Source organism: Aythya ferina (genome assembly GCF_964211825.1).
Source record: "Aythya ferina genome assembly, chromosome: 1".
NCBI lineage: Eukaryota > Metazoa > Chordata > Aves > Anseriformes > Anatidae > Aythya > Aythya ferina.
Window position 1 is genome coordinate 42,900,181 of NC_140296.1, and position 16,803 is coordinate 42,916,983.

The 16,803-nt window shown below is 38.1% G+C and overlaps 1 protein-coding gene across 5 annotated transcripts in view; it reads left to right on the forward strand.

Annotated features, from left to right (window-relative positions):
• PIBF1 (progesterone immunomodulatory binding factor 1) overlaps positions 1-16,803 on the forward strand; it is a 136,204-nt gene that overhangs the window by 85,026 nt on the left and 34,375 nt on the right. For all 5 annotated transcript variants that reach the window (XM_084534803.1, XM_084534802.1, XM_084534801.1 and 2 more), the window contains 3 exons: positions 5,836-5,986; positions 11,596-11,686; positions 16,078-16,180. In XM_084534803.1, coding sequence (XP_084390929.1) covers positions 5,836-5,986; positions 11,596-11,686; positions 16,078-16,180 — 345 coding nt within the window. The remainder of the gene's footprint in view (positions 1-5,835; positions 5,987-11,595; positions 11,687-16,077; positions 16,181-16,803) is intronic.

Genomic DNA, 16,803 nt, shown 5'->3' on the forward strand with positions numbered 1-16,803 from the left:
GAAGAATATATACATGGTTGTATTAGCATTTCCACCAAATTTGGCTGGGGCAGAACCTAATGACAAAGTTTACTATGTTTGACCATTTCAGTGGAAAATCAAAGGAAATGGAAGAGGCAAAACTATCTCATGGAGAGATGTTGAAGACTTGTGCTTTAGATTACCAGTGTCCAATATGGAAATTCTCTCTTTGTGTCAAATGTCGGCATTTAGATACCTTCTTTGTAAAGAATAGGTCTTTATTATGCACCCTTACAAATAAAGTCTTTTTTTCCTCTAATTTAGTTCTTCCGAAGACTGCATACCAGTTCTAGGGGAATTTCACATCAGGAATCAAAACAGAGAATTTATATTAAATTCTTTTTTTTTTTTTTTTTTTTTTTTTTTTTAATACATGCATATAGTCTGTAAAATTTATACTGCAGTTTCAAAACCAGCAATAAGCAAAACAAAAATTTGGTGAAATTCTCTTAAAAGTATACTGGTAGAAGTATATAAACTTTTTAAAGTTCTCTTACATCATTTAATTACACTAAAATATGTCAGAAAGGTTTTGTAGAATTTTGCGTATCTGTACTTGTTTTATAGGTTTATTACTAGAAAAAAATTAGTTCAGACCCTTTTATAGGACACAGCATCCAGTATTATCCAGCTTATCATAGTTATATGTTGACATTTGATCTCTGACATCCTTCAGAATCTATTTGTGCAAGATGAAAAATAAGTTGGTTTTATTTTCCTATACACGCAAGGGTAGTAGCTCGCTAGCTGTTTCCAACAGCTGCATGTTCATTGACAGCTGGCAATTAAAACTCCTTTTTTAACTCAGTGTTTCCAAAATAAGTGCAATTGTACATTTAGTCAATACTGCTTTATGATTAAAATGTCTACATTCGCACTCACAAAGGACCACAGAAGGGCACTTGGAAGTAGACAACCCCAAGCAATATTCTGCCCTTGCTGCAGCAATACTCTGCCCTTGCTGCTCCCGGCTCTTCACAGGAGCCATGAGCTCATCAAAGGACCAAGTCCTCCCACAAAGAAGATCTGAGGATCAAGGACAGTGGGGGAGCCCCAGTGACACAGTCCGAGACACAAGCCTCTGCCTATGGACCATCCCAGGGCTGTCCCGGAGAGCCTCAGCCCCATGGACCAGGGGGCACCTACCAGTGGGTCAGGGTCAATGGGAGAGGGTCACCTCACAGACTGAGGTGTCACTGCATTGGGGTATGGGCTACATGATGTGTTGCAGAAAAAGAGCATCTGGTGTTTTCAAGAGGCTTATGTTAAGGGAAGAAACCTGTGACAAGGGAAAGAATGGATCTAGGTGATACAAGGAGGAACAAGCATAGGAGAATAGAAGGATAAGGAGATTAAAAGCTATGTCTGTGCTACTGCATGGCTGTGTGTGTGTCTTGATGTGTGCATGGAACTCTGTTGTCATGAGACTGTGGCCTTAGGATCTTCTCTGTCCATACTGCTTAGGTGTGTATATATATTTAAATATATATAAGAGTTTATATTTTTTAACCTTCTAAAAGCTTTTTGATTCTCTCACAGTATCCTTCTAGAGGAAATGTTCAGCATACAGCTAGACATGCACACAATACAGTGAGTGAACAATTGGCTGAAGAGTTGGGCTCAAAGGGTTACAGTAAATGGGATAACATCAGGCTGGTGGCCAGTCACTAGTGGGGTTCTCCAGAGCTCAGTTTTAGGGCCAGTTCTCTTCAAAGCTCTTATCAATGACCTGGACACAGGATTTGAGTTCACACTAAGTAAGTTCGCAGCTGCTACTAAATTAGGAGTCATTGTTGATTCCCTTAAGGGTAGAGCAGCCTTACAGAGATATCTTGTGGATCCTGGTCCAATGAAAGGCGTTTTGGTCTAGTGGGTGGCATCCCTGCCTATGGCAGGGGAAAGGGGGTTGGAATTAGATGAGTTTTAAAGTCTCTTCTAACCCAAACCTATCTATGATTCTATAGTTTTGATAGATTAGAGGGCTGGGCAATCACCAACCATATGAAACTTAACAAGAGCAAACGCTGGATTCAGCGCCTGGGATGGTGTAATTCTGGATGTACGTAGAGAGTGGGGGACAAGTGGATGGAGAGCAGCCCCGTGGAAAGGGGTCGGGGGTGGAGGTTTTAGTTGATGGTAAGCTCAGTATGAGTCAAGGGTGTGCCCTGGTGGCCAAAAGGGCTAACTGTATCCTGGGGTAGAAAGCTAACTAGTGAAAATAAGTGACTGTCTTTCCATAGTCAGCCTTGGTGCAGCCTCACCACAATTACTGTGTGCAGTTTTTATTAAATATATCAGATATTAAAATATCAGAATGTGTCCAAAGGAAAGCAACAAAGATGGTGAAAAGTAGAGGACATGACTTAGGAGGAGCAACTGAGGTCACTTGGTTTGTTCAGCCTAGAGAAGAGATGGAGGAGAGGTGACCTCATAGCTGTCTACAATTTCCTCATGACTGGAAGCAAAGAGGGAGGTGCTGATTTCTTCTCTCCGATGCCTGGTGATAGGACCAGAAGAAATGTGGCATCAGGCGAAGTTAAAGCTATGTCAGACGAAGTTCACATTGGATATTAGCAAAAAGTTTTTCAGCAAAAGGGTGGTCAAGCACTGGAACAGGCTCCCCAGGGAAGGGGTCATGCCCCAAAGCCTGTCAATGTTCAAGAAGCCTTTGGACAATGCTCTTAGATATAGGATTTAAGTTGGCCTGTACAGAGTGAGGAACTGGACTCCATCCTCATGGGACCTTTCCAATTCAGGTTATTCTATGATGCTATTTAAGAAATTACTGTTTCTGCATTATCTCTTCCACAACAGAGTTGGAAGAACAAGAATGTATGTTTACACATTTGTATAAAGTCTGCCACCTTAACAGTAGTGCTGATAAAAAAAAATTAAGTTTTGAAAAACAATTTGGAAAATAGTACCAGTGTATTCCTGATTTGCCTTGGCAGTCTTTCTAAAACAGTCTGCTTTAAAATACAACTTGCAAGGATGGTCAGAGGGCTGGAGCACCTCTCCTATGAAAACAAGGTGAGAGAGTTGGGGTTGTTCAGTCTGGAGAAGAGAAGGCTCCAGGGAGACCTTCTAGCAGCCACCCAGTATCTAAAGGGGGCCTTCAGGAAAGCTAGGGAGGTACTCTGTCAGGGAGTGGAGTGATAGGACAAGAAGAATGGCTTTATACTAAAAGAAGGTAGATTTAGGTTAGATATTAGGAAGAAATTCTTTATTCAGAGGGTGGTGAGGCACTGGCACAGGTTGCACAGAGAAGCTGTTTTGCATCCACAGCTTCTGGAGGTGTTCAAGGCCAGGTTGGATGGGGCTTTGAGCAACCTGGTCGGGTGGGCAGTGTTCCTGCCTATGGCAGGGGAGTTGAAGCTAGATGATCTTTAAGGTTCCTTCTCACCCAAACCATTCTGTGGTTCTATAACGTAGTTGATGATTTGAAGCTATTTAACACCTTATTGTCACTCTGTGAGATATTTTTATATGCAGAACAAACAACAACCAAACAGAAATTATATTCAGCAATATACTAAGAAAAGTATTCATACCTCAGAAACACCAAGGTATCATGTCAGTACATGAAAGTACATCACAGATTCTCATTCAAGATCCTGAGTAATCTCTATAATATAGTATATAAAATGTCACCCCTCTGCAAATGTTTACCACTACAAGTAAACTTTCCACTACCTAGAGACTGCTGCCAACACCTTGACACCTACACCCAATATATTTTTTTTACATTATGTAAAAAGTTGAATGTTATGGACCCTTTCATCTCTACATTTGTAGGATTTATTCTTTTTCAAACACGTACCTTCAAAAACATATCATATCCTGTTTGCCTATTTTACTATTGGAAAGGTGTCAAGTCTGCAACAGAACAAACTTGAAAACAAAAATTCTTCACCTGTGCAAAGGTAGGGCTGAAAACATCACCAAGTCTAATTTGTGAGATTTAAATGAGATTGATAGTATGTGTCTAAGACAGCAGGATACAAACTGGGCAGGACAGAATAAGAGCTTTTTTTCCCAAGTGCCAGCTATGGCATTCTTAATTTTGGGGGGAAAGATACTGTTATTGGAGATTCTGCATTTCTAGCACTGAACCTGCATAGGATGTTTATGAAGAGGAGCTGTAGAGTGGAAACAGAATTACAGAGTGGAAACAAGGCTTTAGATAAAATGTAACTTCATGTTGTTCTGTCTGTATTGGAACATTCAGATCTTAGCTGTTGAGGTTAGTTGTGGTCATGAGCACTGGGAGTGCCAGTTATGCTAGACTTTGAGGTTGCTAAATATATTTTAATTGCACAGACATGTCTAAACTTTGAGGAAGATAGTTAAATTCGAGCTGTGTTTCCATTTTCTTTGTGGATATTTATTTTATTTGAATAACATCTTGAATATTTGGCATTCAACTGTACTAACTCTTTTGGCACTTTCCTCTCTAGAGATATGCCTTGAAACCAATGTTCTTTCATTACGAAATGTTATTGCAGAATTTAAACATTTGTTGTCTGTAGTTTTTTTTCATTCATTCCTTTTGACTGAATTTTTATTTTTTTCATTTCCTTTCTAATATACAGTTTGAATGTATTAATATTTTTTTTCATATCCTACCTTCTTACAGAGTATTGATCTTAACTAATGGTGTAGTCACTAGCACCTTAAGTGCTTCATGAAAAAACTTGGTTTTGTTTGGGTTTCAGCATAGTTTCTCTTATGCATGCTAAAACTAGGAAACAGCTGTTTTATATGTTGCCAAGTTTTGACTTATAAATTTATTCTTCTATGGCAACAGTTGTTTTTTTTATTTTTTTAATTAATTAATTATTATTTCAGTTGTTTGTTTCTCTTACCATTGTGCATTTTGACAGTGTGTCTGGTATTACTGCTGTATACAGTATACATTTGTTTCTATATCTCGAGACCTATATTCAGTGATCATCTTCAATGTGCAGTATTTTATCTGTGAAGTCAGTACTAAACTTAGCTACAGTACCACTTAATTACTACTTTTACTTGTTTTTGTTTTTGCTTTTGTTTGTTTTTTTGTTTGTTTGTTTGTTTGTTTTCTGCACAGTATACTGATTATTACTTCCTTAACCAAACATGTTTTCATTCCGGTCAGTTTTATATTTGTCAATGTTGTTTTCGATTTTCAAGTACCATATCACTTAGCTTTCTTGTTAAGCTTTGGTTCATATACAGACCTTCGTAACTTTTACTTTTGAATATATGACTTTTGGTTTAATCTCGGTGGGTTAAATCACAGATGCTAATGGCATATTACCTTTCAGTAATCAGTAAATAATAAGAATCTGCTATATCTTAAATAACAAATTTTGTAATTTGTGCCTTTTACCATTCTATAAAAGAATGTTCTTCTTTTAGATTGATTACTGAAATCTGAATCCAGTTAAAGCAACAAAAAGAAATGCAGTCATGCTTTGTTGACTGGTGTGTATTACTTTTTGTAGCTGTTACTTTATTTTTTGTAACTTTTGTAATTTAAAATTATTGTAGCTCTTTCAGAGAGGGATTCACAGAATTACTAAGGCCTTAGGAGAGTGTTATGATGGATACCTGAGTGTAATCTGCTACAAGATCATATAGGTGAAAAAATGACTGATTTTTAAAGTATTTTGATTTCTCCTATGGAAAAGTTATATCGATGCATTATTGTTATTTGATAACATATTGCTGAACATTTTACATTTTATGTTTTGTTTTGTTTTGTTTTGTTTTTTTGCCTTTTTCAAAGCTGTGATGCTGAATCCCTGATCTTTTCATTATTCATTGTCACAGGTGCTTACAAAGGAATTTTATAGTCTTCAGTCTTCTAGTGAAACACGCATTATTGAACTCCAAACACAGAATTCTGAGTTTCAGGCAAGACTAGATACTTATGAAAAACTTGAAAAAGAACTTGATGAGATAATAATGCAAACAGCAGAAAGTAAGTTCTGACACAAATCATATTGTATCTGTAGATGTTTCTGGTGTTCTGACAAGACGTCTTATTTCTCATAGCACTTGGAAAGTCTTACAGTGTCTGCCATTCTCCCTCCTTATGCCTGACGATTAAGATGCAGTAATTACTTTGACAGAATATATTAGTGACAAGTTGGTTTTACCCAGCTGGGCAGCTGAACTCCATCACAGCTGTTCTCTCATTCTCCTTCCTCAAAGAAAAAGGGGGAGAAAATACAATGGAAAGGGCTCAAGGGTTGAGACAATGACAGGGAGATCACTCAACAGTTATTGTCATGGGGTAAAAACAGACTCAGAGTAAGAGAGATTAATTTAATTTATTGCCTTTCCCTGGCAGACTAGAACAGTGAGAAACTAAAAGCAAACTAAAAACTCTCTCTACAGTTACCTTAAAGGAGGCTGTAGCAAGGTGGGCATCGGTCTTATCTTTCAAGCACTACTAAGTAATAAGACAAGAGGAAATGGGCTCAAGTTGCACCAGGGAGGTTTAGATTGGATATTATGAAAAAATTCATGACTGAAAGGGTTGTAAAGTATCAGAACTGGCTGCCCAGAGAAGTGGTTGAGCCACGATCCCTGGAGATCTTCAAAAAACGTGTAGTTGTGGTGCTTAGTGAGATGGTTGAATGGTGGACTTGGCAGTGCCAGGTTAAAGGTTGGACTGGATGATCTTAGAGGCCTTTTCCAACCTAAATGATTCTATGATTCTAAGAAAAAACCCTTCCTCCATCCATCCTCTCCTACATATCCTCTCCCCCCAAGTGGTGCAGGGGAACAGGGAATGGAGGCTGTGGTCAGTCCCTAACACTTCGTGTCTGCCGCTCATTCACGGTCACTTCCTGCCCCTGCTCCATATGGGGTCCCTCCCATGGGATGCTGTCCTTCCCAAAATGAGCCTGCCCACAGGCAGCAGCTCTTCAGGAACTGGCTCTGTACCATGGCTCCGTACCATGGGGTCCATCCCCCAGGAGCAAACTGCTCCAGCACGGGTCCCCCACGGGTGAGCGGCAGCTTTCCCCAGACCCTCTTCTCCTGCATGGGCTCCTCTCCACGGGCTGCAGCTCTGGCGCGGGGGCTCTCCATGGGCCACAGCCTCCTCCAGGCCACATCCACCTGCTCCACCGGGAGCTCCTCCATGGGCTGCTTTGTGGAGATCTGCTCCGTGTGGGACCCATGGGCTGCAGGGGGACAGCCTGCTCCACCAGGGGCCTCTCCACAGGCTACAGGGGAACTGCATGGGATTCTGTTGGAGGAAAAAGGGGAGTTATAGTACAATATTATTTTAATATGTTTCAATAACTTTGCTTTTCTTACTATTGTTATTGTATCTTTCACACTGAAATTTAAGGGTAATACTAGTGAAGACTGAATTCCAGCACCAAGGTGAACTTCTGAGGCAAATCAGAAAAAAAGAAAAGACATTTCTTTTTTAAAAATAGAGAATATAGACATCCTTTCCCCTGTCTCAAATTAAGTCCTAGCATTTACGTGTCAAAACTAAAGGTCAAAAATATTTGAATGAAAGGAAATACCATTAGTTTCAAATTTAATATGTTCTAGAAATACTCCAATCAGTATTTCAGAGAAGATAAACTAAACACTTCTTTACATTTCAGTACTATGTTATTTTTTTTTTCCTCTACTTGAGTTATGAAGCTTCTGCTGTTTTTACACTATCTGGGGGTGCTGAGCAGTTAGGGGAGAGCATTGGATTCTCTGGACTTTTTAGTAAACTGTGCATTTTCATGTTCAAGGTGTATTTTGTCATATAATCATATAAACTTTTTACTTTGGAGAATGTGCATGTGGAAAAGATCACTGAATTTTGACTTTTATTCCCTCATCATGCCTCACTTTATTAATATTGAAATAACATGAAACAGCCTCTTCAGGAAACTATCAAGAATTTGTATAGCCACTCCTTAAAGCATTTGAGTGGTTTCCACATGAATATCAACAGTAAACTTTCTTGGCATCTCTCTCTTCTTCCTTTTCAGGGTAAAATCTTCATGTTGAAGGATTTTTGTTGTAGACTACTCATTTGATTGTCTTGCTTCCTAGTGCTTGGAGCTGTTTAAGAAAAAGACGGAGACTGTATCCTCATGAACATACTTTTTTGCTAAGTAGCATGAAAAATGACAGTAATAAGAGTTTCCCCTCACTAGCAAAAATGTACGTTTTCTATCACAGTGTCAGTTGAACAGCCTGGAAGGACAAAAAACAAGATGACACAAGCACATACCAATATAGAATGCTTCTTTGGCTTGATATCTACTATATTTCCAAATTTTTTGGTGTGTCTTCCTGATCTGACATTTATGTGGATACTACTGACAGTTATGGATTTATTGAGTAGAATCTCATTGACACTTTTCTAAGAAATACAGCCCCGAACTTGTAACCAAAAAGGTGGTTTGTGAGAAAGGCAGATTAAGTTATTTGTATGTTTTTCACAACCTGAGGTATTTCAGCCCCTGAGGAATTTCCTATCATAACTAAGCCTTAAAAATCTGAAGTTCTGCTGCCTTTTTACTGCCACAACAGTTGAGTTTTTCTGTCCTACTTACTGGAATTTCTGTATTGTTTTTCACAGAATCACGGAATGGTTTGGGTTGGAAGGGACCTTAAAGATCACCTAGTTCCAACCCTCCCGCCATGAGCAGGGACACCTCCCACCAGACCAGGTTGCTCAAGGTCCCATCCAACCTGGCCTTGAACACCTCCAGGGATGGGGCATCCACAGCTTCTCTGGGCAACCTGTGCCAGTGCCTCACCACTGTCTGAATACGGATTTTCTTCCTAATATCCAAATCTGCCCTATTTTAGTGCAATACCATTCCCCCTTGTCCTATCACTTCAGTCCCTGACAAAGAGTTCCTCTCCTGCTTTCTTGTAGGCCCCGTTTAGGTATTAGGAGGCCACAGTAAGGTCTCCGTGGAGCCTTCTTTTCTCCAGGCTGAACAACCCCAACTCCCTCAGACTCGCTTGATAGGAGAGGTGCTCCAGCCCTCTCTGATAATCCCTGTGGCCCTCCTCTGGACTCATTCTAATAAGGCAATGTCCCTCTTGTGCTGGGGACCCCAGAGCTGAACACAGCCCTCCAGGTGGGGTCTCACAAGAGCAGAGCAGAAGGGGAGAATCACATCCCTTGACCTGCTGGACACGCTTCTTTTGATGCAGCCCAGGATATGGTTGGCTTTCTGGGCTGCAAGTGCACATTGCCAGTTCATGTTCAGTTTCTTGTCAACCAACACCCTCATCCTTCTCCTCAGGGCTGCTCTCAATCCGTGCTTTGACCAGCCTGTATTTGTACTTGGGATTGTCCTGGCCCAGGCATAGGACCTTGTACTTGGCCACGTAGAACTTCATGAGATTTAGTTTATCTTCTATTTTTACACATCATATAATCTCAATTTGATTAAAATTTAGATGTTAGGTTAGATCTGCTTTGTTTGGATTAGTTTATCTGCCAATAAATATTTAGAATAGTATACTGTTGTTAAAATTACAATATTCAGTTATACTACAGCATGCAACAAAGATGGTGCAGGGTCTAGTGGGCAAGACACGTGAGGAACAGCTGATGTCCCTTGGTTTGCTCAGCCCAGAGCAGAGCAGGCTGAGGGCAGGCCTCATGGCTGCCTGCAGCTCCCCCACGAGGGGAGCGGATGGGCAGGCGCTGAGCTCTGCTCTCTGGGGACAGCGACAGGACCCAAGAAAACAGCATGGAGCTGGGACAGGGGAGGGTCAGGCTGGGTATCAGGAAAAGGTTCTTCACCAAGAGGATGGTCGGGCACTGGTCAGGGCAGTGGTCACAGTACCAAGCCTGCTGGATTTCAAGAAGTCTTTGGACAATGCTCTCAGACATATGGTTTGATTTTTGAGTTGTCCTGTGTGGAGCCAGGAGTCGGACCCAATGATTCTTGTGGGTCCCTTCCAACTCAGGATATTCAATGATTCTGTGTTGTCTCATAAATTCTATTTTAGAAGCACGCTACATTTAATGTTGTTATCACTAATGATATGGAAACGGCCAATGGGCAACACTAATTATGTTTTCAACTTTTTTTTTTTCTGTATTTTCATGAAAGGTTTTAGTTAATATTAAAGGCTTGTAGTAAAATTGTAGTAAAAAGTTGTGTCAGGGGTACGCAAATGACATAAAATCAGTGAGCTTTTCCAAATGGTGGCAAAAGAGGAAGCATCCCCTAATTCTGTTTCTGTGGAGGTGCTTGTTTAATCCATGAGAGAAGCACCTTGGCACAGACAGTTGCTAATTGATCAGGTTATTACCAGAAGCTATGCTCAGCAGTAGTTTGCTGCTTTGAGACTACAAGTCAAGTTCAGCATGTCTGGACTTACTCCACCCCAGATTTGGGACTCTGTATTTGCTTTTGCTTAAAGTTAAGGTTTTTGTCAGTCTATTTTTCCAGCCTGTCGAGGTTCTTGTGAATAGCAGCCCTGTTCCACAGTCTGTGATACCACCTCCCCAATCTGGTATATTTCTGAAACTTGCTGAAGGTGCATGATATCCCATCGTCTGCATTGTTAGTAAAGATTTTGAGCAGTATTAACACCTGAGAGATGCCACTATCGGATGACTGACTCAAAGTTGGACTTGGTATGACTAATTTGAGACCAAAGGTCCATCCAGTTTTCCACCCACCCAATGCATGCTGGTTTGGCTTTAAGGATATTGTGAGAGACTGTATCAAAGGTTTTGTCTTTACAGTAGTCAAGGTGAACAACTTCTGCTGCTCCCTCTTACTACCAATCATTTCATCACAGAAGGCTATCAGGTTAGTCAGACATGATTTGTTTTTGCAACCTGTTCCCAACCGTGTTCTTGTCCATACTTGGAAGTAGGGAAATTAGCTTCATAACTTTAACAGAAACTGACGAGAGACTGACTGGTTTATCATTCTACAGAATCTCCTTCTTGCCTTCTTTGAAGATAGGTATGGTATTTGTTTTTCTCAGATTATCAGGAATTTCTGATCATCACAGTCTTTCAGTGACGGTCAGCAGCCTTGCAGTGACATCAGCTCTCTTAGCAACCTTGGATTTGTCTCTTCTGATCCCATGGACTTGTTTATGTTCAGTTGGCTTAAGCACTCCCTAATTTTATCTTCCTCTACTATCTCATGTATGCACAAAAAATGCATTATTTAGAAAAAAACAAACGGCAACATATCTTTGTTCTGCTGAATTAAGCTTGTAATATTACTTTCTATTTTGTGACCATACCAGTAGTGAATATTCCAGGGCACTGACTTTTTTTTTTTCCCCTAATTTTATATTATCTATTACTTTTTTATTAAGTCCTATGCTAATTCAAAAATAAAAAGTGAAAAGCTTGCCAGTGTTATAAAGTGAATGTAGGGTACTGTATTAATGCTATTGTCAACAAAACTGTTTGACTGAAGCCTGAAGGCTGTGTCAGTTTACAACTGAAAATCTATCTTCTAGAAAATCACTTTTTTTTAGAATCACTTAGAAGTTTGTAAGTTCTCATTGTAATTATATTCTTCAAAGGACACCTTAATAATAGTACCTTTCTGGATTTTTTTGCAGTGGAAGATGAAGTTGAAGCTGAAAGGGTTCTCTTCTCATATGGGTATGGTGCTAATGTTCCTACAACAGCCAAAAGACGACTAAAGCAAAGGTAAATAGGTGGTTCCTGAATTTACTTGTTCAAGGTAAAGTAAATGAATGTGTGTAAATGTGTGTAGTATGTTCTATCTTAGAAACTAGCCAGTTTGGTTAACATAAAGAGTCATTTTAAAGACTTAAGAATACAGAAAGAGGGCGAAGAGTAGGATCTGTTAATGTGGTTTATATATATTAATGAGCATATAGATATTTTTCTAGGTTATTTTAAGATTTTTTTCTTATTTTTTAAAAAGATTAATTTTAATTGCATAAAAACTAAGCAGCTGTAAAAACATACTAGTTACATTCTTCATATATATATACACATATATATATATAAAAGGAAATAAGTTCTTTAATACCTTTAAAATAACTTTGTTTAATTGCAATAAAAACATATCTGTCAGGAAATTAAGAAGGCCAGAGTTTTAGAGCATCTTTACATCCACAGTATTTGATTCCAATTACATGTTTCAGTTTGCTCTGATCCTATTTGATCAGAGCAAATCCAATTGCTCAGGACCTTTTACAGTTCTGATTATCTCTATAGATGAAGATTCCACGTACTCTACAATATCAGGTCAGAGTAATTTATTTTTTTTTTTGTCTTCAGCCTGACAGAGAAGACACACTTAAGAAGGTTGTTCTCTCAGTATTAGACTCATTATTTGCATTTTGAGTGTGCCTACAATTTGCTTGAATGCAAGAAAGTACGCTGTAATTTGTGTTAGTGTTAGACTTTGACCACACTTCTTTCCATCAAAATGAGAAACCTCACCATTATTGGTGGACACGTTGGAATAGAGACAAGATAAACATGTAGCACAACTTCACAGGATATATATCTAGCATTCAGCTATCTGTATTTCAGAAGCTGGAAGTGCAGCTTTGTCAAGGAAAACTGTTTGTTTTTGCTACAAATGTGTGTTTAGTTGGTTTTGTCCTCTTAACCTCCTGCCCCCCCACCTTCTCCAATAAAAAGAAGATTTAATGTCCTTTAGGACAGTAATACACTATGATAGTTACTGTTGTGAACTAAGGACAAATGATGGCCTGTTCATATTTGTAGCAAAGATTTGTGGGCTGCGCACTGTCTCTTCCATAGTTTATACTTGTTTTTCAAGTAAGTGTTGTCAATACTGTCAATTATATTAGACCTGTCATGCACTGAGTTGCATATTGCTGTCAGAAATCATAAAGGTTTTATGTAGTACTTAAGTTTGGCATAGCTTAGTTTACTCTTTTGCATTTTTATGTCTCGTCAGATTGTTTCCTAGTAACATTTCTTTTTATACTGCATAAAATTCCAGCAAGAAAAGGGAAAAAAAAAATCCATAACCTTGTTGTATGTCTGTTTTAGGAGACTAGTGGGAGCATCTTTGCCTAAAATTTCAGTTCCCTTCTCCTTTGTCAATAGTTTGGGAACTTTTCTGAGTTTCAGCAGTTTTCTAGTTTCCTTCTTTTTTCCTACCATATTAGGTTCGGTTTTATTAGATGTAGATTATGTACACATTCAAGGATTCTGCTAAATCGCTTTTGAATGATGAATCTGATGATCAGTAAACTGGGATATCAGAAATGTTTAGAAGATAACTTCCTGAGCTTAGAAGTGTCTCTGTCAGAATGTATGCATCACAACTCCTCTTTTGTTCCAAAAGACGTTGACAGATAAAGCGAATTTTAATTCTTCATAGTGATGCTGGAGACTTCATAAATTTTAGAAGATAAAATTAAGAACCTTAAAAAAGCCATAAAAGTGTCTGTATGGTCTACCTGCTGCTGTTCTGACTCAACGATAGCTGCTATGTAGAAAAAGTGTGTGATTCCTTTGGCTCCAAAGCTTGAAAGCAAAGTCTCTCTGACACCAACTTCTATGTTTAGAGCACTTAAATAAGTACAGGTACATTTTCTATTCTCTGGAAAGAGAATCTATTACAAATGTGAATAGTAATCTTTTTTGAGTCCACTACCTGTTTTTTTAATTCCAGACCTTTGGAATCCTAAATGAAGAGCTCTTCTAAGTTCACAACACACAATTCAGAGTCAGATTAAAACTTAATACAAAACTACCTATTCAAGCATAGTGCATCATGGAGTCTATACCTCTTTGCCTCTACTTTTTCTGTGCTATTTCATGTCTTTGGACATAGGCACTGTAAACCCAGTGTATAAACTAGTATATTAAACCCATCTGGGAACATTCTCAAGAATTGAGACAAAATGGCACTTACTCTCAAATTGAACTCTCAGTGTAGGTTAACTGCATGAGAACTACTTAACAGTAACACTTGCTGGCCCGCACTAACCCCTCCACTGTGCATAGAAACTGTTTGTGAGAGTGTAAATTACCACGTGCCAGAATGCTAGCAGGGGTGTTTAGTGGTTTGCTAGACAGTGGTTTGCAAATAGTTATCTCATCCTTGAGCACTGTATAATTTTCTGTTGTAGTCGGAATCAGAGTTTTCCAGTCTTCGGAGATGCAGTACCTTTGTCCCTTTTGCTTTAAATTTAAGCTAGTCAAAAAACATATTGAAAAGCGTACTTGAAGTACATACTTGTGCTTATCTTTAAATACTCAAAATTCAGGTTAAGTTCACTGAATAGTTGTAGCCGGAAAAAATATGAAAACTAATGCATAAAAAGACTAATGCATAAGGTCCCTAACTAGAGATATTACAGAAGTGGTTGTTTTCTGTTTTGTACTACATGGGATCCTAACTCACATCTCATACATCATAAACAAAACTCTGAATAACTAGTTTGGAGGATATCTCTTTCCCTCAGTTAATGTTTACAGTCTGATGCTCCTTGTAGGAGTAATTAAGAAAGAACCAACCTCTTAGTGAATGCTGTTGCCAATTTCAGGTCATTCCTCACATATGAGGTGAAAGTAGAAGATTGTCTGTATGAAAGGGTAGGTTTATAACACAAGTGAAGAATATTAAGACTTCTGCCAAATCTAAAAGTGTATTCCTTTTTACTGAGGAAGAGGTGGTGGTTATGAGTGGTCAAATTCTCAAGAGAAAGTATATATACTCATCTAGCTATACATAGTCTAAACCTCAGCTTAAGGGTAAATAAAATCTTCCCATTGGTCAGCTGTAGGCTACTTAGGCTCATATATGTTCAGTATTGTGGTCAAGAACTAGATAACACTGCTGTATTTTATTTGGAGACTCAAAGTCTTAGATTTTCAATTTATGGACAGTATGCATTCAGATTCTATGATCTGAACTGGAGTAACTCCTCCCTTCCTTTGATATAGAAGTTTTTGAAAAATGGTACACATTTGACTGGAAGGATAGATTGTTGTGTAGAGCCATCAGATGAGTGGTCAAGGCACATTAAAAAGGGATGAGTATTAGCCCCATGTATCTTTCTCATTGTTAGAACGCTGAATTTCTCGTGTCATAGTTGTATAATAGATTGGTTCCCGGAATACCTAAATATGGAGGGGTAGAGCAATAGCTTATCTAGATATATTTTTCACAATAAGTAGCCAAACTACTACAATCCCATCATTACAGGATACATAAATTTAGACATCTCATCATAGGTTTAGTGTAGAGATTTGACATCTAACTTCCCATTATAGTCAATCGAGTTCTAAGCAGTACAGTCAATGGAGTTTGGAGTATATTTCAGCTCATTGTCCAAGAGTCCACTTTAGTGGAATATGTTCAGGCTCTACTGACTCTATTGAATAGGACTAAATGACTGTAATAACAACTTGAAAGGCTGGGTTAGAGATCTGGAAATAGGCCCTGCGATTGCCTGCTGAATCTTCCCATTGCCGTCTATAGAACAGTGCTCTTGAATTGATGATGAACTTCTCTAATTTTGGACACATGCAACAAGATGAGGTGTTCGAGTAGCTGAATAATTAATTTGTGGGTCTGTTAAATAAGTGGTGATAACATGTAGTTAGCATATTAAATGTCAGACAAAACGATTTGCCTCTGTTTAGAAAATGATCGAGTATTACATTTTTTGCTATGCTCCTACAAAATGTATATTGGTGAGTATTTTTTAAGACTGATTTAAGGAGAAACCACTTAAAGTGATTACTTAAAGTGCTAAAAAAGTAAAAGCTCATAATTAATTGAAGCATCCTGACATGATTATTGCAATTGCATAGATTGTACAAATGATACAGGTAATTACTTTGTAAGAAATACTACAATGGCATAACTATAGGAATGTCATTTCAGTGCTGTTAAATTCTATAATATTTTCATTGTTCTTTAAGCTTTGACCATTCTGTTTGGTTTCACTGTGTAGTTTATGTATTAATATTTAAATATCGATGAAAAATTAAGGCAATCAAGTTCTTAAGTATAATTGTGAGAATTGCTTTTGCATATTTGGGAAAAAACAACTTGAGCTTGCTTTTTGTTGGCACAGTGTTCACTTGGCAAGGAGGTTACTGCAGCTAGAAAAGCAAAACTCATTGCTTGTAAAAGATCTGGAACATCAGAAGGAACAAGTAACACAGATTTCACAAGAGGTAAATTACTGCTACAAAAAAAAATCAAATCTGTAGAAACTATAAACATTGCAGAACAGCTGTTCATAAAATGAAATATTTTCTAAACAGTGTGTATTATCTATTTGATATCAAAAAAAATAGCCTCATAATTAACCAAAACTCTATGTTAAACGTTCTCAAAGAAGTTTATATTGTGTTTTGAAATGGAGATCAAAAGAGGGATTACTTTATAGGCTACACAAGAATGTAGGCCAGACAGACAACGTTCTGATTTCTGAACAGAAAACCAGCTAGCCAAACTAGTTTGTTCTGTTTGATAGTTAATTGTTCAATGAATACCTCATTACTTTTTACACAGCTCTGCCCTTAAATCACTTTTGAAGATATTTCTGTAAATCCTTTTGTACTTCGTTCAGCTCTTGAGTAGTTTGAATATACAAATCTAGGGAATGTTTGACATTAGCCATTAAAAAAAAAAAACAAAAACAAGCAGCTAAAATTAATCTTTTTGATAATGTTACAATGGGTTAAATTTCATGATCTTATTAATGACTGTATGTAATAGCTGAAATCGCATATTACACTCAAACAGAGAATAAACACTAAACAAAAATCCTTTTGCAATCTCCCGGAAGTAAAAC